A 24269-nucleotide genomic window follows, 5' to 3' on the forward strand; every position below is an offset into this window, starting at 1 on the left:
CTTTTGTCTTCATTTAAGAGTGTGTGTCTTGGTTGCACAGATTAGTTGCTTGTGGGTTACTACGATTATTATTATTATTTTTGTCTGATCACATTTCAGCTTCTGTGTTGCTATATTAGTGTAAACTCTAGTTACGTCTGGAGGACCAAAACTGCCAAAATTAAAAACAAATAAATGACTAAATATATAAATAAATGAATAAAAGTGAAAATAAAAACAGATATTAAAAAATACAATTCAAAAACTAAATACAAAAATAAATATAAATGGAAATAAAAACAATATATGTATCCATAAATACACTGTAACAAATTTCAGTAAAATCTACAGTAAAAATTACAGCATTTTCTTGTATTTTAATTTTACTGTATTTAACAGTATACAGCAATGCATTCTGGATAAAACAAAAAGCATTATGGGTAAAAACAAAGTACAGTAATTTGTTGTGTAATTAGCGGTAAAATACTGTAAATTTTAGAACAACTATGTTTTGACACGTATATATGTGGATTACAGGTAAATACTGTAAAGATTGTCGGGTTTTTGGCGGGTATCTCTATAGGAGAAGAACCAAATAGCGGACCTTGTATTGTCACCAACACAATTGGTGAGTAATATTTTAGCGCAAGGGCAGTCTGCATCGTCTTCGCATCGCATTTCTCTGATAAACAGGCAACATTACAGCTAACATTCATTTATGCACTCGGCTGCAGAACGAGGGTTGATTTTACAACGAGAGTGCTCGGGTGCTCCGGTCTCCTCCCACATTCCGAAGACATGCATGGCAGGTTAATTGAACACTCTAAATTGTCCGTAGGTGTGGATGGCTGTTCGTCTCTGTGTACCCTGCGATTGGCTGGCAACCAGTTCAGGGTGTACCCCGCCTACTACCCGAAGCCAGCTGGGATAGGCTCCAGCACCCTTTTGAGGAATAAGCGGTTAAGAAAATGGATGGATGGATTTTACGACATATTGCATTATTTAGGTATAGTATAGTACTTCAGTTGCCAGTATATTCCTGTAAATAAGAAACAGAAAACAATAAACTGTTGTAAACTAGATTACAGTGAATTGCTGAGTTCTTAAAAAAGTAAATACAGTAAGTAACAGTAATTTATATACAGTAATATACTGTAAAAGGTTTTCACAGTAGTTAAATGCCATTTTACAAGAATTAGCTGGCAACTTTTTTGCCAGTAATTTTTTTTAAATTCTACAGTCAATTCGTTACAGTGTAAATAAATAAAAGTAAAAATATAAAAATAAAATGAGAGTCAAAAAATAAAAAGGAATGTTAAAATAAATACAAAAATAAATATAATTAAATGTGAATCAATAAATAAAAGTGCTCTGCTCTCACATTTATTTATTTCAGGCTGCAGATAACCCAAGACACCCCCTCATTTGAATAACATTTCAACCTGACAGAGCATCTGCAGCATGAAATAAATAAATGTGAGAGCAGAGCGTTTTTACTAATTAATTGATATTTCATTATATTTTATATTTATTTTTGTATTTATTTGCGCGCCGTCAAAGTTAAAGCGTTAACTGATTAATTAATCACAAAAAAATTATCGCATTAATCATGAATTAACGCAGATTAATCGCACTATTCATTTTGATCATAGATTATCCTTTAGCATGACAGTGGATGGCTACGTTTAAGGTAGCACAGGTTGTGTTTGAGCAATAAACATAATTACATGCATTAAAGTAAAGCATTTAATAAATGTTTGCGTATCACATTTAGAATACTTGTTCATGTCAAAATATTGGGGTCATTTTTTTCCATTTTAAATTATGGAAGTAATTAACTGATTAGAAAAAGAGGATGAGCATGTGCAGTGGATCAAAAAATGTTGAAGACGTCCTCATAACATTAAATATCAAAAGAATTAACACATAAACTGGTTCTCTTTAAATTTGGCGGGGAAAAAATGTTGATAAAAAAGCTTTTTTTGTTAAGCAATTAATCGTGATTAATCAAAATTCTAAGATGTAATTGATCTGATAAAAATGTTTTAGTTTGACAGTTCTAATTTATTTCGACATTTATTTTTATATTTATTTTTTGAATCGTATTTTTAATTTTTGTATTAATTTTTACTTTAATTTATTTATTCAAGGATATATATATATATATAAATATTTGTTTTTATTTCCATTTATATAGATTTTTTGTATTAAAGTTTTGAATTATATTTTTTATATCCGTTTTTATTTTCACTTTTATTTATTTATTTAGTCATTTCTTTATTTTTTATTTGGGCAGTATTGGTCCTCAATAGTTACGAACGTACCCAGATACGATAAGAATCTCAACCAATTAGATGTCAAAGAGCCTGCTAGAATCCTTTGGGGGACATCAGCATTTTTCTGTCCTCTGATTGGTTCAGAGCTACTCGAGTGGACATCATTCCATGGAGCTGGGGAGAGGACGAATGTAGTGAAAAGTCATTTTCAAGGCAGACTTGGATACAAAAAAGAAAGAAAACCTGGACGTTGTAGGGATGGTGTTTGTCTTAATAATTGAGAAGCATCTCTGGTGAGTAAGATGTATTTTGTTGTTCTTATTTTAAGACGTTATTAGTGAGCTATAGTGACGAGATTTTGAGTTAACACTGTAATTGAGTCACTGTAGTGGTACGTTCGCCTGACTTCAGTGCAGGTGGTGTCAGTTCAGTTCCCACTCAGTAAGGATGTGAAATTGAGTGTGAATGGCTGCCCGTCTCAATGTGTGCCCTGCATTGACTAGCGACAAGGTCAGGGTGGAGTCCAACTTTCACCCAAAGTCAGGTGACATGGTCTCCCTGACCCTGAACAGGATAAGTGGTGTACAGAATTGATGGAAGAATGGAAGATAAAAAGTTGAACTGTGGTTACTGGTTTCCCCATATATTGATTTGTGTTGAGGTAATTTTTCTGCAACTAGATGGCATTATTGCATTTATAAGACAGTGGTAACAGTTCAGTGCATTTTTCATATTAGGAGCTAGCTAATCTTTAACATGAAGTCACTTGTGACATTTTTAAAATTGTAAAATACAACTGCAACTCCAGAAAATAGCTCTTAAGTGTAAGTCGTGCTCTTTCTTCTAGTGACAGAAAAATTACCAACACAAATCAATGTCACATTCATTTTTTACAGTACAGTACCTATTTTTTTAATTTTATAATTGTTATGAAATTACTGATTCAATGACTAAAAAATGCAACCATGTTTCTATTAGGTTAACGGTTCTTCCCACTTTTATGTTAACAAGAGTATGAATAATTTGAAAAAAATATTGTACTTTATTATGAATTTAGATATAAATTGAGATATAAAATTTGTGATTAATTGTCAGTTAATTATTGAAGTCATGCGATTAACTACGATAAAAAAAAATAATAGACTGACACCTATATATATATATATATATTCAAAGTATGTCAAATATGTCTTATGTGATGTGGGAAAGTTAAACAAGTATTTTTTAGTAGATAACTAGCGACGTATGGTTTGAACATCAACCCAAATATAAACAGGCTTATCAGCTAAGAGCAGGCAGCGAAAATGATGTTTAATCTCTCCCAAATGCTGCAAAGCATGCAGTCACATAAACACTTACTGTGTCACATCTCTGTCACATCTCTGTCACTGTCAAACTGTTAGGAAGGACATTTGTGGCAGTTAATATTTGTGGCAGTTAATATATACCAGACATCGTTCTAATGTTTGTGTTTCGGAATCTTTTGGACTTTCTACACAACTGAAGACAAAGTGTATTTAAGGTTGGTACTGTATGCGGTTTGAAGTAATTGATGCATTTAATTCTGATGTTATTCTTGTCTGTAAGTAACAATTTGTGATATAGGAAAATCAGGAGCGAATTACCTTTGCCTTTATTTTGCCATGCCTTGTTCCTTTTCTCTCATCAACTTCAAAACCATTTATACCCATTTAACTTTTTTGCTATTTTCTGTGAGCAGTGACAAAAGTACTCAACAACATTTGTATAAATGTAGGGGGGGGAGGAATACGAATTTATCGCAATGGTGTTTGTCTTAACTTCTTTTTAAGATTAACAGAGGGCAACCAGACGCGTTTGATAATGCTTTGAATATGTTGACCACAAGACTTTCCATCCTGAAAATAATTTTGACCCTCATAATTGACTGTAGTTTCAATTGTGATTATTATATAGACCAGGGATGGCAAACTGCGGTCCTCAAGGGCCGAAGTCCTGCAGGTTTTAGGAGTTTTCCTTACTCGAACTGCAGCTGATTCCAATTATTGTTATCAAGCTTATGCAGAGCTTGCTGACGAGCTGATCATGAATCAGCTGTGTTGAAGAAGGGAAATATCCAAGACCTGCAGGACTCCGGCCCTCAAGGACCGGATCTCGCCATCCCTTATACATGTATAGACGATCAATTCAATATGAGTATAAAAATGGAAAAGGATAGCAGAAGTCTGTACAGAAACTTGCTTTCAAACCAATTGCCATATCAGAAACATAGGCTTAATAAAGAAAAAAATAAGTGACGTGGGACTCGAAGGATATGAATTGCTTGCACTAAATAAAGAAAATAAAAAGGGAGGTGTTGCAATATATGAGGACAAAGCTTATAGATGCAGTAGAGCTGAATGTTTAATAATAATGGAATGTCTTACTATTGAAATACATATCAATAATGCACCTAATGTTATAAGACACCAGGATCTTCACTTTATATATTAAATCAATTTGTATTATTATTTATTTATCTATTATATTTATTACTATGATTATTATTTAAATTTTCTGCCTAATTTTTTGGGAGTTGTTTTTAACTGTCTTAGTTTTCCTTGCCCTGTAAAGTGTCCTTGGGTGTCTTGAAAGGCGCTGATAAATTACATTTACTTGCCACTCTAATTGATAATATACTTATAAATAAAATTGACCATAAAATAGAAAGTGGACTTCTTATAAATGATATAAGTCATCGTTTTTTTTTGTAATCTTAGAAAACTATTTTGATAAAAACAAAAAAAACAAAGCTAACAACTCACATATCAGAAATAAGATCAAGAACACAACCTTCCATAGCTTCCCTTAAACAAGACTGGTTTATTCATATGAAGATCCTAATATTGCATATAACACTTTTCAGTCTATCATAAGCACTTTATACGATAAACATTGTCCATTAATTAAAGTCACCGGGAAGTATAAAGGCCTAAATAGACCATGGATGACAAAGGGTATAGAGAATGCATGAAAAAAGAAAATAGTTTATATAAAAATGTTATCGAATTGAGAACTGCTGATGCTCAAATTAAATATAAGACCTATAAAAATAAATGAGTAAATATTACAAGAACAAGTAAGAAAGATAATTATCATACACTAATGGAGCAGAATAGAAGCAGCACATATGAAATATGGAAAAAAATTAATCATGTAATTATAAATTATAAAAAATAAAAAAAAGATCATCCAGAATATTTTTTAAAAGATACAAATATTGTTATTGATAAAATTACAGAAATAGCTAATAAATTTAATGAGATCTTTGTCAATGTTGGTAATGACCTACTGAAAGAATTTCCTGAGCCAAGAAATAAATTTGAAGTAGATAAATATATTAAAAATAACACCTACACTATGTTTCTTAGTGCTATAAATGAAACTGACATTTAAAATGTTGTAAAAACACAAACAAATAAAAAGTCCACTGATAGCTCCAATATCGACATAACATTAGTCAAAAGTATCATTGAATATGTTGCGCAACACATATCTGTAATTTGTCATTCAGAGCTGCTATCTTTCAATCGAGAATGAAAACAGCATAAGCCATTCCTATTTATAAAAATGGAGATAGACATGTATTCACCAACTATAAATAAATTTCTTGGTGTTGTTATTGATGAAAAATTAAGTTGGAAGTCCCACTTAGATAATGTTAAAAGGAAAGTGTCCAAAATTATAGTAATAATTATATATAATGTATAATTATATATACATTATATTGTTCATTATTACGACAATATCTGACCTATTGTGTGGAAATATGGGGAAACGCATATAAAACAAGAATGTACCCTCTTTTCAAATGACAAAAAAGAGCAATAAGAATTATTAATCGATTAAAATATACAGAACTAACAAATTGACTATCAAATTAAATACAATGAAATTTTATGATCTAGTTGAGTTTAAAATTGCTCAAATAATGTACAAAGCACACAACAACCTACTCTGCCACAATATTCAGAAGCTGTTTGAAATCAGAAAAGAGTGGCTATGATTTAAGGGGTACAAGTGTCTATAAAAAAATAAAAATAAGAAAAAATATTAAGCAAAGGTGTGTTTCAATTATTGGTGTAAATTTGTGGAACAATTTTGGAATTAACCTGAAAAGGTGTGAATCACTGGTTGTGTTTAAAAATATATTTAAAAAAAAACATACAACAACAATATTTAAATCAGGTATAAGTTAGTACAAATGTAGAAAATAAGAGTGCAATTAAAAATGTATGTGCAAGTCTTTGTTCTGATTTATACATCTGTAAATGTGTTAGCTTATCAACTAAATGCACAATGCTGTTTGCATATCTATGCATGTATAAGTGCAGCTGTTTATATGTGCAAGTTTGTGTTTGTTTTTTTCTTGTAAGGGCGTAGGACTAGTTATGATTTTTACTTCTTAACTCCCTTTTGAACATGTAAACTATGCTTAATGCTATGTATGTAAAAAAAAAAAAACTTTTCTTTTACATCTTTTATATTTTAATTAGTATTTCTGTTTCTGGTTTATATGTTCAATAAACAAACATAAACAAACAAATAAAATAAGAAAATCGGGGGGGGGGGGCCTGCAAACAGTTATTTTTTTTAAACTGTGCTGATGATACCTTGTTTTGGTTTAAAAAACAACAACAGTTGCACAAGATTTTACATTATTCACAGTACATTGTTTCACATAATTTAATTATTTTTTTGAGCAAACAATAATTAAATAAAACAGCACAACTGCACAGGTGGCAAATCCAGGTCCAGAAAGTAAAAATCCTGCCACGGTTTGGTTAAATTTAGCCCCAGGTGCTAGCTAGCTAGCTAGCTCCTCGGATGCTTGTTTACTTGCTAGCATGAGGGGCTAAAGCCAAACTGTGGCAGGGTTTACTTTCTGGACGTGGTTTTTGCCACCTCTGCACGTCTGTTTAGTTCAGCTCCATGAAGAGACTGAATAGCTTGAGTTCACCTTCTTAACTTCCACCAAAACAAACTGTTCTGTTCCTGTTTAGGAATTCACCGGAAGTAGTCCAGCGAACTTCATCGATTCCAAAGATTATCTGTGCCAGGAGGTGACAACTGCTGGTCTGGTAAGTGATGATCCTCAGAGTTCCGCCTATTTTTGAGGTTGGGCAGAAATTGAATCTGAGCAGCGAGTTGGCTAGCCTGCTTCCAAACCTCCTATAGTTGTTTGGTATGGCCGGGTCACCAATGGAACAAGTCAGATGGCTTCACAGCTTACCTGTTTTCTGAAGCTGAGCTGTGATTGGTCGTTACCTGAGCCCTGACCAACTGTGATGTCATTTTTAGCCGACAGTAAGTGGCCAAATGGCTTATTATGATTTTGCTTCTTAACTCATTTTCTACTAATGCAATATTAATCAGAATGCCGTGTTTAGAGTAGTGAAGGCGCATAGAACATATTATTCAAAATATTCTAGGGATGACTTCCACTTTAAGCACAATCTAACATTTTGCTTTTGGCACCAAATACTTATTTCACAAAATAAAATGTAGGATAGATATAAAAGTGTACACACACCTGATCAAAAGCCAAATTTCTGTGATTTAAATAATTAGACCAAGATAAATAATTTCAAGACTTTGTCAGGCAATAATGTGACCCCCCCGCCCCCCAAAAAAAACTTTTAGTAAAAATAAACAACTGAGATAGTGTGGTTGCATAAGTGTCCACACCTGTTTATAGCTGGCGATGTGACTTTTAGTGCATTTTTAGTCGACTATAAACCTAGCATTTTAGTCTTTATTTTTGTCCAAGAAAACATAATTGTATTCGTCTAGTTTTAGACAACAATAGCTGTCAAGGTTTTAGTCTAGTTTTAGTCAGGACAATAATTTAACCCCTGTATATTGTTGGTCAGCAGATAATGTTGAACATTTCAGATCTAAAACTATTTCACATCAAATTTTCTCTCATCTTTTTGATGAAAAACAACTTGACACACAATTACAGTATATCAACAAGTGGCTACTATGGCTCCATGCTATGAGCTAGTAATTAGCGGTCGGATTAACATTATTGTTAGAATGTTATAGCCATTGGATTGTTACATTGTTACAACTATAATTTACTTCTTCTTTTTTTTGTCTGTCCCATGTGTTTGTGCATGTTGCACTCGCTAGCTGCAGATCTGAAAGGGAGTGTGTCACTTTGTGAGTGTGTGTCACATGACAGTGTCACAGTGACAGATTAGATTAGGTCTTGTTTTTGTTCATGAACTAAAATGTCCATAGATTTTAGTCCAGTTTTTATGAAGTACATTTTTGTCTCGTCTTCATTAGTTGGCAAAAATGCATACTGATTTAGTCTCAGTTATTGTTTATTAATGAGGGTTTTAGTCCAGTCTAGTCTAGTTTTAGTCCGGTGAAAAATGTGTGTTGACAAAATAATTTTTGTTTAGTTTTCATTGACGAAATCAACACTATTTTACAGTTTACCACCATAATAACCATCATCAAAATACAGTAAACAGGTGAAACATTAACGCTGTGATTGAATACAGGCAAATAAAAATAATGATTACATTTACATGTGTTGAAAATAAATTGAATAAAAATCATACTCCAATAAAAATTTAAAAACAAACACCTCTTTATCATTAAATGCCCTGTAAAGACATTTCTGGGTTTTTTTTTCTTAATACAATAAATATTTTAAATGTTTAATACATGCAAAGACCATAAACAATTTAGAACTGAATTGCTGAGAGCCTGAGATATAACGTATATCTTTTTTCACCCTCCCAGTTATCTTGATTTTTGGGGGGCAGGGCTGAACCGCAGGAACAGCTTACTTACTGATGATAATAACCCATTTTGCACTTTTGCTACCAACTTTTTCAGTTGATCGCACCAGCACAGGATTTGGCTGTACCCTTTTGGGGGGTGGGGGGTGTTGAAACCTTTGACCATGTTCCTCCGCAAGGTATCTTTTCATGGCATACATTACAGGTGGTAAATTTCTACATCGCTTTCGCATGTTTATTTATCTCTTTTTATCGCCCGCCAAATTTGGAGATAACCTGTTGTGCTAATTCTTTTGACATTTAATCTTATGAGGACGTCTTCAATATTTTTTGATCAACTGCACACTCTCATCTTCCTCTTTTTCTAATCAGTTAATTACTTGCATAATTTAAAATGGGAACAAATTACCCCAATAGTTTGACATGAATTTATTACAACAGTTATTAAGTGCTTTACTTTAATGCATGCAGTTATGTTTATTGCTCAAACACAAACTGTGCTACCTTTAACTTAACTTAACTTGTCAAGCTAAAGGATCATCTGTGGTCAAAATTAATAGTATGCATTCATGCATAATTAATGGGAAAAAAATTGGTGATTAATTAATTAGTTATATATATATATATATATATATGATTTTCGATTCAAAATTATTTGATTGACGATGATTTCTGCTCCGATTTACAGATATGCAAAGAATTGTCATTATCATTATCTTCAGCTCTGGTGCTGGCAGATTAATGGACGACACTGACCTCACTAAATATCTTGTCCAATAGATTAACCTGCGCAGAGGACCTGCTTTTTGGCGCAGGTCCTTCTGGGTCTGACTGTGGTGTCCTGGACTTGTCCTCATCCTCCTCTGAGTTCACATGATACTACAGAGGTGGTGGATAGGGAACAACAATCATATCAGTTATTATGTGTAATATATTCACACCACCCGTCCCTCATTTTATGGTAAAATAGAATAAAAATGCATACATAGAGCCATGCAAGATTGAACTTTGACCGATATGGGACCTAACACTTTTGGGGAGAACACTCTAACAGTTTTCCTCGAGCTAGTACACATTGACTGCCACAAGATTCTTACTTGTAGTTCTCGCGCGGGCAAAATATCCACTCTTGTTTTTTCTCATCGAACTGAAGCACTCATAATGAATAGTAATAAGGACTGCTGAGTCTTTGTTTGAAATTGATATATAGTATAACAGGATTATAATTCAAGACAGTGTGCTACAGAAAAGACTGATCATAAATAAATAAGGTACCATTAATTATTTTCATAATTGTGAATATAACAACACACGTACAGCTTAAGGGGAAGTTAACCAAATAATAATAATTCTTGACAATATGTTTTATCCATATCCACTATCCACTAGTCAAAATACAGTATTTTGGTTAATATTGCGTCACTGGAATATGAGTTAAGCAGCAAAATCCAGCAGTTTTTATCAATGTCAGAAGGCGGCCATTTTGCCACTTGCTGTCGAGTGAAAATGACATCACAGTTGCTCAGTTCTCAGGTAGCAACCAATCACAACTCAACTTCCGAAAACAGGTGAGCTGAGATTGGTCGTTGTGTGAACCCTGAGTAACTGTGATGTCATCTTGAGTCGACAGCAAGTGGCAAAATGGCCGCTCCCTGAGATGGATAAAAAACGGCTGGATTTTGCTGCATAACTCATACTCCACAAATGTAATATTAATCAGAATGTCATGTTTAGACTAGTTAGGTCACATATAACATATTATTGTAAAGAAATGTTTAAGGTTGACTTCCCTTATCTTTTGTCCTTCTTGGAAGATGACATGGAAGAAGTTGCTTGAACGAAACGACTTGTGAAAAATACAATCATTTCCCTTGGATAAAATTGCGTGATGACACTTTAGGCGGAAGTCTGTGGCATATAACCCATAGAGGCCTTAAATGTTATTTTTGTCATAGTTGCTGGTTGGTGCAATGATAGTGTGGCTCAAACTACTAGAGACAAATTCTTTGTGGGTTTTTTATATACTTGGCCAATAGAGATGGTTCTGATTCTGATAACATACGTGAAGACATTCATCATTAAGTGAAGAAAATATGGCACAACAGTGACATTACCAAGAATTGGACTTCCCTGCAAAATTGATAAAAAGGTGAAAAGAAAGCTTCAGGGAGGCTGCCAAGAGGCCGACAGCAACATTGAAGAAGCTGTAGGAAATTCTTGCAAGTACTGACTGTTTAGGACATGTGACAATAATTTCCTTTTATTCATATTTCTGGGCCATTGAGTAGTGTTATATTGCAAAGAAAAAAACACTTGAAATCTCCCGAATGCATGTGGAAAAATGTGTTATGGTCCGATGAAACCAAGGATGAATTTGATTGCCATAACTTCAAAATATATATTTGGCGTAAGCATTTTACTTATTACCAAAAGAACACCATACCTACTATGAAGTATGGTGGTGGCAAATAAGTGCTATTTTGGTCCAGCTAGAACTGAGCCTGTAATCAATGGGTTGAGAATTATAAACAGTTCCAATAGCAGTCAGTGTCAGCACAAAACCATTTTAGGCTTCTGTTAGAAGGTAAAAAAGACAACTAGAACATCTGAACTTTTTGGGCGGTTTAGAGGCACTTTAAATGGTGGCATTTGTGCTGACTCCATCTAAACATAAGTTTGAATGTGATTGGGTAATTGTGACACATCAATATCCAGCTTTAAAAAAAAAAAAAGTTGTTGACACATTTTTAGATGAAATTTCCAAAGCAGGGTACCCTTTCTCAATTATTCATTTTAACTTTTCCTTTTTTAATAATTGTTTTAAATTTAAATTCAGTTGTACAGGTTATAGGATATGGAATACCAAAACTGCCCAAAAAAAAATGAAAGAATAAAAGTGAAAATAAAAACATCTAAAAAATATAATGAAAAAAAAAATGGAAATAAAATTAAAATTATATATATTTATTTATATATATATATATATATATATATATATATATATATATATATATATATATATATATATATATATATATATATATATATATATATATATATATATATCCATAAATAAATAAATAGAAGTAAAAATAAATACAAAAATAAAAGGCGAGATTTAAAAAAAATAAATAAATAAATAAATAGAATTAAATATAAATCAATAAATAAAAACACTCTCACGTTTATTTATTTCATGCTGCAGACACTCTGTCAGGTCGAAATGTTATTCAAATGAGGGGGCGGTCCGAAGCGCGTCTTGGGTTGGGCTCCGCTGTTGCAAACTGCCTGGAGCAGGGATAGGGAACCCTGGTCAGAGCCACTGTCCTGCCTGTTTCCATGGTTCTTTCCGCAAACACAGTTGACTCAACTGATCAGCTAATCAGCAAGCTCTGTAGAAGCCTGATAAAGATATTGTTTATCAATCAGGTTTGTTGATGGAGGGAGACATGGAAAACAGGCAGCGGCTCTCGACGACCAGGGTTTCCTACCCCTGGCCTAGAGTGAGCGGGTCGGCGAACAAGTAAGTCTTGCCGACTTGCATGGAGAGCTCCAGCAATGAACGACTATCTTGTCCACTATCACCACAACTTGCGACTTGAGTTGCTCGACAACAAGTTGTGGTGACAGTGGACAAGATAATCATTCATTGCTGGAGCTCTCCATGCAAGCCGGCGAGACTTCCTTGTTCATCGACCCGCTCACTCGACCATTGAAAGGCAGTTTGCAACAGTGGAGTCTAACCCAAGATACGCTTAGAACCGCCCCTTATTTGAATAACATTTCGTCCTGACAGAGCGTCTGCAGCATGAAATAAATAAATGTGAGAGCAGAGAGTTTGTATTTGTTGATTGATATTTAATACTATTTATATATTTATTGTTGTATTTATTTCAACATTTATTTTTATATTTAGTTTTTGAATCTCGTTTAATTAATTAATTAATTTTTACTTTTCCAAATACAGTTACACTCTGATATCAGTGCATTGCTATTCTTTTATTTTGAAGTTGTTCCCAATGGCGTGTCGCGGCATAATGGCTGACTTAACTCATTTTCCTGATTCACTGTAGTTGGGGGCATTTATAATGCCGTCACAAACGGTTGCCACCAATGTCAACACATCATTCTGAAATCAAAAAGTTGACATTGTAATTTAGCTGCGTCACCAGCAATAGCAGCAAGCAGCATTAGCGGCTAGCAGCTTGTCGCTAAGCAAGTACCCCATACTGGCAGCTGAGAGCTGTCGGATTACTTTCCAAAGGCAACTTAATAGATGGAAAAAACTGTACACTTTGATGCCAACAGCCTGACACAGTTGATGTTCCCACTGATCACATTTTAACAAACTGGGCGTATTCAAATGTGCTGTTTTGCTACTGTATGTTGCTAAGCACAGTTTAAGTATAAAACAAATTATTATCTAAAAAGGAAAATCAGTTGGTTGTTCTTTATTACTTGGAAATGTGTTGCTTGCGTGGGTTTTCTCCGGGTACTCCAGTTTCCTCCCACATTCCAAAGACATGCGTGGCAGGTTAATTGAACACTCCAAATTGTCCATAGGTGTGATTGTGAGTGTGGATGGTTGTTTGTCTCTGTGTGCCCTGCGATTGGCTGGCAACCAGTTCAGGATGTACCCCGCCTACTGCCCGAAGCCAGCTGGGATAGGCTCCAGCGCCCCCTGCGACCCTTGTGAGGACAAGCGGTTAAGAAAATGGATGGATATATATAAATATATATATATATATATATATAGTTTTTATTTCCATTCATGTTTATTTTTTGTATTTAATTTTAGAATTATATTTTTTATATTCGTTTTTAGTTCCACTTTTAGTAATTTATTTATTTTTAATTTTGGCAGTTTTGGTCCTCCATAATAGGACACATTAATGGCTGACAAAAGTATTGGAATGGTTTATCTTGGTCTCGTTTATTTATTCATTTATTAATTTTTTTAACTATATAACTGAAACCTGGCTTTTGAACAGGTGTGTGTTGACATTTTATATCCTCAGGGCTAGCATGCATATAAATACAGATTTTGTATGTGTGTGTGTGTGTGTGTGTGTGTGTGTGTTTGTGTACAGGACAGATGCAACAAAAGAAGACGAAGCGAAGTGAAAGAAAATTCACAGAAAAACTGATACAAAAACTACAAAAATAGTCTGAAAAGAAAGATGTCATCTATTCGTCAGAATACCGAACAAATTTGGAAAATAATACAAGGAGGTAAACATGAACTCGAATTCCTTAAGACAATAGTAACTAAGCAACGTAGGGACATAGAAATTCTAAGAGATGAAAAACATGACCAAGCCCTCCTTGTAAGAACTTTTAGATTACAATTGAAACATTTTACTCAGAAAGTTGGGATGAGCATGGAGACAGCCAGGAATGAACAAATGCTTCTTCAGGAAACATTGACCGTCATGAAGAGAGAGAGTAAAATTCTGGGGAGACAACATAATGACATTAAAACAAAGCAACACAACTTAAAATTGATGAAATTGTACAAGTCAAAATCTGCGAAAAACAAGGAAGGTCTAAATGAACCTGACGACCAAATAAAGCAGTGTTTAACAGGTGACAGGTGTATTCAAATCTTGATGATTAAGAACTGGAAAGCAATTATTGGTGCAAAGCAGGCCAAGGAATGCATGCAGAAAAGCATGGCACATTTAAATCAAGCGTTGAACAGAAATGGAAAAGAAGTTTCACAACTTAAAAATGGAATTAAGCACATTATTAACACAATGACTGTCATTGTCAAGCATACTGAGAACATTTGGACTCAAATGCAAACACAGACTACAATACAAAAAATGGCTTCCCCAGAAATTAAACTTAAAGAAATTCTTGAAAAAACAAATACATTTTCCAAATCTTGTGAGCCGGAAAAAAGTGGACAACTTATTATAAAACATACAGTAAATAGAGGAAAGCATATGGAAGAAAACAGGATCATGTACCCAAAGAACAAAGTGAATGCTAAAGACAAAAGAAAGATGATGCACTTGGCGAGAAAACAGAATGCAAAGGAATTCACAAAACAGGCAATCAAAAGCATGCGATGTCAAGTTAAAAAAAAACATCAAGAACTTGACCAACGACTAGAAAGAAACATGAAAGAGAGGGATGAATTAGAAATCCTCAAGCTGAAGCTGCAAAAACAAAGAGATGAGCTGGAAGAAAAACAAGAGGATCTGATGCAAACAATTGCGGCAATGGCTAAACACTGCTGTCGAGGTGCCCAAGCCGCACAAGCTCACATCGATGAGCTGACAAGAACAACGCCAGAGAAGAGGGTAAGTCTGTCTTGTCTGTTTTCCTGCCGAGAGTGTGTTCGCTAGGGCAGGTGTCCCTACGAGACAGTCCTCCAACAATGAACGACCACATAGGTCATTTGAAATGTGCCAAATTACGACCAAGTGCTACGTATTGTAGTTTAGCGACCTCTATCGGCCATGTTAAATATTAAAAAAATAGTAAACTGAACCATAAGTGAAGTTATTGGGACTCGAACCCTGGCCAGTGATTGTTTTAGTGTTGATTACATGTTTTGTACTACAACCTCACTGAGCCTTTTCCTAACCTCAACCATTAAAGCATGTAAAGACGTAACGTGTACTGTACAACCTCACTGAAAGCCTCATCGTAACCCCAACCATTAGTCCGTCTTTAGACCAGACGACCTGGGTTAGAGTCCCTTTACTATTTTTTTCGCTATTTAACATGGCTGATAGAACATGGCCAATAGAGGTTGCTAAACTACAATACGTAAACTTGGTCTTATTTTGGTCCATGGTAAAACGACCAATTTGATCGTTTTATGTTGGAGGACTTGTTGGTCCCTACCATAAGTTCGCGGACCATTATCGGACCACAAGCTAAATTTTGGTGCTGGACCGCATAGAGAGACTGAACAACCTCTTCATGATGTCAGAATATCGTACTTCAGGACTATGAAAAAAATAAGATTGCTTTCTTATAATCCAGAAAACAAAATTGGCAATTTAGCAAATTTTCAATGATTAAATTTTTAAAATGACGATTCATCAAATTAATTAGATTTTTTGCCCAGCCCTAGATTGGAGGCATTGATTTTTGTAAGCCCAAGTTTAATAACAAATCTTTTTTAAGACATTAACTTGTGGTTTCCCAAACTCAGTAAAGAGGAACTATATTTCAAAATAAAAATAAAAATTAAGAAGATCAGATGTAATTGCCTGTCTTTTCCGATACCAATTAAGATGAAGGAAGACAAATTCAAAACCTTGAACAAAATTTACCCAACTAAGGAATTTCTAAAATAATAGAAACCGGGAAATGAGTTTGCTGTGAAACTGAAACTGAAAACCTGGAACATCATTTATTTTTCTTTATTTTTTTGGAAAGGTTTTTGAGATTGGCTTCAAAACAAGGGGATTCAATTTGATATGTTAACAATGAAAGGCATCCAATTCAGAATAACTATTAGCAATAGTAAAATAGACTTTGGTATCAACAATATACATATAATATATATAATGTGTAAGCAGTTTATTCAGAAATTACTTCTTTTTTTTTTTTTTTATAGCGAATCCCATTATAACTTACTGGAAGAATAAGCTCCACGCGCCCATGAGTTTGCAGCTAGACTCGTCTCCCCCTCTCTGATTCCAATAACTGCTAAGTTTTGACATATCGATCGGCTTTCTCAATATAGGTGTGACCGCTGATATCTTGGTCTTAATTATCTAACAGATCTTCGACTTAACGAGTGTTAGCTCTGAGTGAAGTTGAAGCACCTTATTGTTGTTGGCTCTCTGGGCAGTTCCATGTGGGGATAGCATCCGTAGTTGAGCATGAGCCATCATTCGGGGTTATACTATATCTCTAGTATGGTTTTGACAAAATAATGTTTTAACGGAAAATCTGGCACACTTTGTAAAGCCAAGAACAGGTCTCAAACTAGGCGTTTAAAAAATTAAAAATAATAATGAAACACTTTTTTTTTTTAAAGGACAAACTGAATATGAAGAATCCTCAGTTCAGCGGATGGAACTATGAAGGCACTTCAATCAAAAAATCTGTATTCACATCTAATGAAGAACCCCAGAATGAAACTTGCACAGAAGTCAAGGACGAAACACTTACACCAGATGACACAGAAAAAACAGAGATAGAAGTGATTGAAAAAATACTTTTGGCTGAATTAAGAAGAAAAATGGAATATGCCGAAAATGAGGCATATGAACTCAAGGTCCAAGATGAAAAACTGAGAAAGACAATTAAACATTCTCTGGAGGACATAGAGGAGAGACATGAGGAGGTTGCCAGACTGATAGTGGATATCAATAATTTGCAAAGACCAAAGACGGAATATAATTTACAATATATATGCACCAAAACTGAAAATCCAGAGGAAGTTCAAAATGAACCACAAAGCAAAAATGAAGACAGAAGTGTCAAAAAAGGCTTTTTAAAAAAACAAGACCTGGAGGATATACGAAGACAAAAAGAGCAACTTGATGATAAAAATCAAGTGATTAAACAAGAGTTACAAGAAATAGCGTGGCTAAAGACAGAGCTTGACCTAAGGAAACAACAAAGTGAACTAGCATTTAAAAAATTCAAGAGAAAAATGGAGGAATCAACAAATATCTGGTTTCAAATGAAAAAAGAAACAGTATTCATGAACATCAAGATTAAAAAAAAGGAAAAAGAATTTGGCAAAACACTTGAAAAAATAATAAAAGAGAGGGATGAGTTGGAACTTCTGAGGTTCAAACTGCAACAACAACAAAATGGTCTGCCTGAAAAAATGCATGGCAGTACCAATGACTCAACTGTTGCAATTTGTGGATGCAACAATCCAAGGGTTAAACATTTAGAAAGGACGAAAGTTCAAAAAGTATTAGGCAAAACAGATCAAGAACAAATTAGTCTAAAGGGCAATAACCTCATTGGTTTACACGACACAATGCAAAGGATTCACATACAAAAAGAAACAAGTAGTGAGAAAATGGAAATGGCAAAGGGTCATTTATGCAAACAAAAAGCATTTCTCACTGCTTTCAAAAGAGACAGCAAGACTCTTACATTTAATGTGATGATGAAAAAATCAAAGACTATGATCCCTTTCAAAAAACAAATAAATAAAATGCTTGACATCACGAAAGAAATACAAATACAAAAGAAAGAGCTTGACATGAAATTAGAAAGTGTGAAAAGAGAAACCAAGGAGATTGAACTGTTAAAATCTGAGTTGGAGATCAAACAAAAAGACAATCTAAATCTTTTAAGAAGAATCAGTCGAATAGAGCAAGACAATAAAAAGAATTATGCCGAGATCAAATTAGAGAAGAAATCACTGATAAGAGTTACACAGAAGAGGCAAAAAGAACTAAATAGGCAAATGGAGATAGTAACCAAAGAGATGGATCTTTTAGAGATCCTAAAATTGAATATGCAAAGATGCCAGAAAGAGGCCACGATGTCTATGATTTCAAACAACTCTAATAAGAGTGAAAACAAGAGTGACATGATTCATAAATTCGTGGAAATGCATACAAGTATGAGAATGCACTGCGAATATCTGACCCAAACAATTCATGACATCAAGAAAAAGATAAGCAGACAACCAAAAATCGCAACTAAAGTAAAATCTGAAATGCAACACATAAGTCTAGAAATTAAAAGTAGAAAGGAAATGTGTGATTTAAAGAAAATAATACAGGAGGTAAGAAAAACTATAAAGAAAAGAAAAAATGTGCTGCAATTGATAAGGTGTAATATGAACAATAACAAGGTTGACATACAGCAAAAATTTACTTTGCTGGAGAAAAATAAAGAACTACTAAAGGAAACAACAAATGAATTGGAAATAACAATGTGTGAGCTCAGGAACAATAAAAGAAATCTCTGCGTGTTATTTAAAAGCAAACTGCTCTTGAGAGGGAGTATCCAGTTTGGTAGTCTGTTGTCAAGCATGGGGAAACAAAAAGACAAACTTGAGAAGGAGAAGACAGAACAATCTGAGGTGAAAGTGCACCAAGATCACTTAATGACTAACATGCAATCGCTAAAAACAGTGAAGGCCACTCTCCAGGATGTGAATGAGAAGAAAGTTAAAGGCAATTATAAAGCATTACTCGATTTAGAAGCCAACAAGAAAAAATTGCAAAAAATCACACTTGTCTTGAAAAAGATGCTTGCAGACCTTGATCAAGTGAGAGACCAAGTACCATTTAAAAGCAAACTGCTGTTGAGAGAAAGTGTCCAGTTGGGTAGTCTGTTGTCAAGTATGGTGAAACAAAAAGAAGAACTTGAGAAGGAGAAAGAGAAGACGGAACAAATGCATTCTGAGCTGAAAGTGCAGCAAGATTACTTAATGACTAACATGCAATCGCTAGAAACAGTGAAGGCCACTCTCCAGGAGGTGATTGAGAAGAAAATTAAAGGCATTTATGAAACATTACTCGATTCAGAAGCCAACAAGAAAAATGTGCAGAAAATCACACTTGTTTTGAAGAAGATGCTTGCAGACCTTGATCAAGTGAGAGACCAAGTACCAGTTAAAAGCAAACTGCTGTTGAGTGGAAGTAGCCAGTTGGGTAGTCTGTTGTCAAGCATGGGGAAACAAAAAGAAGAACTTGATAGAACCAGACAAGATATTGATGCTGCTACAGACAGAATCAACAATGAGAAGACAATGTTAAATCTAATGAAGAACAGTCTTGTTGTAGACCAAGAAAGACTAACACTGGAGAAGGAGAAGACGGAACAACTGGATTCTGAGCTGAAAGTGCAGCAAGATCGCCATATGGCTAACATGCAATCGCTAGAAACAGTGAAGGCCACTCTCCAGGATGTAAATGAGAAGAAACTTCAAAGCAATTATAAAACATTACATGATTTAGAAGCCAACAAGAAAAATGTGCAGAAAATCACACTTGTCTTGAAAAAGATGCTTGCAGACCTTGATCAAGTGAGAATCCAAGTACCAGTTAAAAACAAACTTATGTTGAGAGGAAGTATTCCGTTGGGTAGTCTGTTGTCAAGCATGGTGAAACAAAAAGAAGAACTTGATAGAACCAGACAAGATATTGATGCTGCTACAGACAGAATCAACAATGAGAAGACAATGTTAAATCTAATGAAGAACAGTCTTGTTGTAGACCAAGAAAGACTAACACTGGAGAAGGAGAAGACGGAACAACTGGATTCTGAGCTGAAAGTGCAGCAAGATCGCCATATGGCTAACATGCAATCGCTAGAAACAGTGAAGGCAACTCTCCAGGATGTGAATGAGAAGAAATTTAAAGGCAATTATAAAACATTACTCGATTTAGAAGCCAACAAGAAAAATGTGCAGAAAATCACACTTGTTTTGAAGAAGATGCTTGCAGATCTTGATCAAGTGAGAGACCAAGTACCAGTTAAAAGCAAACTGCTGTTGAGTGGAAGTAGCCAGTTGGGTAGTCTGTTGTCAAGCATGGGGAAACAAAAAGAAGAACTTGATAGAACCAGACAAGATATTGATGCTGCTACAGACAGAATCAACAATGAGAGGGCAATGTTAAATTCAATGAACAACAGTCTTGATGTAGACCAAGAGAGACTAACACTGGAGAAGAAGAAGACAGAACAACTACAGTCTGAGCTGAAAGTGCGGCAAGATCACTCTATGGCTAACATGCAATCCCTAAAAACAGAGAAGGCCACTCTTCAGGAGGTTAATGAGAAGAAACTTGAAAACATTTACAAAAAAGCACTCCAATTGGAAGCCAACAAAGATGGCATGGAGAAAATATCACTTACCTTGAAAAATATGCTTGCAGACCTTGATCAAGTGAGAGACCAAGTACCAGTTAAAAGCAAACTGCTGTTGAGTGGAAGTAGCAAGTTGGGTAGTCTGTTGTCAAGCATGGTGAAACAAAAAGAAGAACTTGACGTGAACAGACAAGATGTTGATGCGGCTACAGTCAGAATCAGCAAAGAGAAGACAATGTTAAATCTAATGAAGAACAGCCTTGTTGTAGACCAAGAAAGACTAACACTGGAGAAGGAGAAGATGGAACAACTACATTCTGAGCTGAAAGTGCAGCGAGATCACTTTATGACTAACATGCAATCTCTAGAAACAGTAAAGGCCACTCTCCAGGATGTGAATGAGAAGAAAGTTAAAGGCAATTATAAAACATTCCTCGATTCAGAAGCCAACAAGAAAAGTGTGCAGAAAATCACACTTGTTTTGAAGAAGATGCTTGCAGACCTTGATCAAGTGAGAGACCAATTACCAGTTAAAAGCAAACTGCTGTTGAGTGGAAGTGTCCAGTTGGGTAGTCTGTTGTCAAGCATGGTGAAACAAAAAGAAGAACTTGATAGAACCAGACAAGATATTGATGCTGCTACAGACAGAATCAACAATGAGAAGACAATGTTAAATCTAATGAAGAACAGTCTTGTTGTAGACCAAGAAAGACTAACACTGGAGAAGGAGAAGACGGAACAACTGGATTCTGAGCTGAAAGTGCAGAAAGATCGCCATATGGCTAACATGCAATCCCTAAAAACAGAGAAGGCCACTCTTCAGGAGGTTAATGAGAAGAAACTTGAAAACATTTACAAAAAAGCACTCCAATTGGAAGCCAACAAAGATGGCATGGAGAAAATATCACTTACCTTGAAAAATATGCTTGCAGACCTTGATCAAGTGAGAGACCAAGTACCAGTTAAAAGCAAACTGCTGTTGAGTGGAAGTAGCCAGTTGGGTAGTCTGTTGTCAAGCATGGTGAAACAAAAAGAAGAACTTGACGTGAACAGACAAGATGTTGATGCGGCTACAGTCAGAATCAACAAAGAAAGGACAATGTTAAATCTAATGAAGAACAGTCTTGTTGTAGACCAAAAGAGACTAACACTGGAGAAGGAGAAGACGGAACAACTGGATTCTGAGCTGAAAGTGCGGCAAGATCGCCATATGGCTAACATGCAATCGCTAGAAACAATGAAGGCAACTCTCCAGGATGTGAATGAGAAGAAAGTTAAAGGCAATTATAAAACATTACTCGATTTAGAAGCCAACAAGAAAAATGTGCAGAAAATCACACTTGTTTTGAAGAAGATGCTTGCAGATCTTGATCAAGTGAGAGACCAAGTACCAGTTAAAAGCAAACTGCTGTTGAGTGGAAGTAGCCAGTTGGGTAGTCTGTTGTCAAGCATGGGGAAACAAAAAGAAGAACTTGATAGAACCAGACAAGATATTGATGCTGCTACAGACAGAATCAACAATGAGAGGGCAATGTTAAATTCAATGAACAACAGTCTTGATGTAGACCAAGAGAGACTAACACTGGAGAAGAAGAAGACAGAACAACTACAGTCTGAGCTGAAAGTGCGGCAAGATCACTATATGGCTAACATGCAATCCCTAGAAACAGAGAAGGCCACTCTTCAGGAGGTTAATGAGAAGAAACTTGAAAACATTTACAAAAAAGCACTCCAATTGGAAGCCAACAAAGATGGCATGGAGAAAATATCACTTACCTTGAAAAATATGCTTGCAGACCTTTATCAGAATACCGACCAAGTACCATTTAAAAGCCAACTGCTCTTGAAAAGAAGTATCCAGTTGGGTAGTCTGTTGTCAAGCATGGGAAAACAAAAAGAAGAACTTGACAGTAACAGACAAGATGTTGATGCTGCTACAGGCAGAATCAACAATGACAGGGCAATGTTAAATCTAATGAAGAACAGTCTTGTTGTAGACCAAGAGAGACTAACACTGGAGAAGAAGAAGACAGAACAACTACAGTCTGAGCTGAAAGTGCGGCAAGATCACTTAATGACTAATATGCAATCTCTAGAAACAGTGAAGGCCACTCTCCAGGAGGTGAATGAGAAGAAACTTGAAAACATTTACAAAAAAGCACTCCAATTGGAAGCCAACAAAAATGGCATGGAGAAAATATCACTTACCTTGAAAAATATGCTTGCAGACCTTGATCAAATGAGAGACCAAGTACCAGTTAAAAGCAAACTGCTGTTGAGTGGAAGTAGCCAGTTGGGTAGTCTGTTGTCAAGCATGGTGAAACAAAAAGAAGAACTTGACGTGAACAGACAAGATGTTGATGCGGCTACAGTCAGAATCAACAAAGAGAAGACAATGTTAAATCTAATGAAGAACAGCCTTGTTGTAGACCAAGAAAGACTAACACTGGAGAAGGAAAAGACGGAACAACTACATTCTGAGCTGAAAGTGCATCGAGATCACTTTATGACTAACATGCAATCTCTAGAAACAGTGAAGGCCACTCTCCAGGATGTGAATGAGAAGAAAGTTAAAGGCAATTATAAAACATTAATCGATTCAGAAGCCAACAAGAAAAGTGTGCAGAAAATCACACTTGTTTTGAAGAAGATGCTTGCAGACCTTGATCAAGTGAGAGACCAAGTACCAGTTAAAAGCAAACTGCTGTTGAGTGGAAGTGTCCAGTTGGGTAGTCTGTTGTCAAGCATGGTGAAACAAAAAGAAGAACTTGAGAAGGACAAAGAGAAGATGGAACAACTACATTCTGAGCTGAAAGTGCGGCAAGATCACTTAATGGCTAACATGCAATCACTAGAAACAGTGAAGGCCACTCTTCAGGAGGTGAATGAGAAGAAACTTGAAAACATTTACAAAAAAGCACTCCAATTGGAAGCCAACAAAGATGGCATGGAGAAAATATCACTTACCTTGAAAAATATGATTGCAGACCTTGATCAAGTGAGAGACCAAGTACCAGTTAAAAGCAAACTGCTGTTGAGTGGAAGTAGCCAGTTGGGTAGTCTGTTGTCAAGCATTGGGAAACAAAAAGAAGAACTTGACGTGAACATACAAGATGTTGATGCGGCTACAGTCAGAATCAACAAAGAGAAGACAATGTTAAATCTAATGAAGAACAGTCTTGTTGTAGACCAAGATAGACTAACACTGGAGAAGGAGAAGATGGAACAACTACATTCTGAGCTGAAAGTGCAGCAAGTTCACTTTATGACAAACATGCAATCTCTAGAAACAGTGAAGGCCACTCTCCAAGAGGTGAATGAGAAGAAACTTGAAAACATTTACAAAAAAGCACTCCAATTGGAAGCCAACAAAGATGGCATGGAGAAATTATCACTTACCTTGAAAAATATGCTTGCAGACCTTGGTCAAGTGAGAGACCAAGTACCAGTTAAAAGCAAACTGCTGTTGAGTGGAAGTAGC

The 24269-nt window shown here is 35.2% G+C and overlaps 1 protein-coding gene across 1 annotated transcript in view; it reads left to right on the forward strand.

Annotated features, from left to right (window-relative positions):
* The first annotated feature begins 3636 nt into the window (after window positions 1-3636).
* Window positions 3637-24269, forward strand: part of LOC147160409 (uncharacterized) — a 66442-nt gene continuing 45809 nt past the window's right edge. Inside the window, exons 1-6 of the mRNA XM_086057571.1 lie at window positions 3637-3777; window positions 7277-7354; window positions 14122-15375; window positions 17037-19454; window positions 21084-21425; window positions 21855-23105. Of these exons, the coding sequence (XP_085913697.1) occupies window positions 14212-15375; window positions 17037-19454; window positions 21084-21425; window positions 21855-23105 (5175 nt within the window). The 5' untranslated portion in view covers window positions 3637-3777; window positions 7277-7354; window positions 14122-14211. The remainder of the gene's footprint in view (window positions 3778-7276; window positions 7355-14121; window positions 15376-17036; window positions 19455-21083; window positions 21426-21854; window positions 23106-24269) is intronic.

Source organism: Leptonotus elevatus, chromosome 16, assembly GCF_054856555.1.
Source record: "Leptonotus elevatus isolate MCC_2025b chromosome 16, RoL_Lele_1.0, whole genome shotgun sequence".
Taxonomy (NCBI): domain Eukaryota; kingdom Metazoa; phylum Chordata; class Actinopteri; order Syngnathiformes; family Syngnathidae; genus Leptonotus; species Leptonotus elevatus.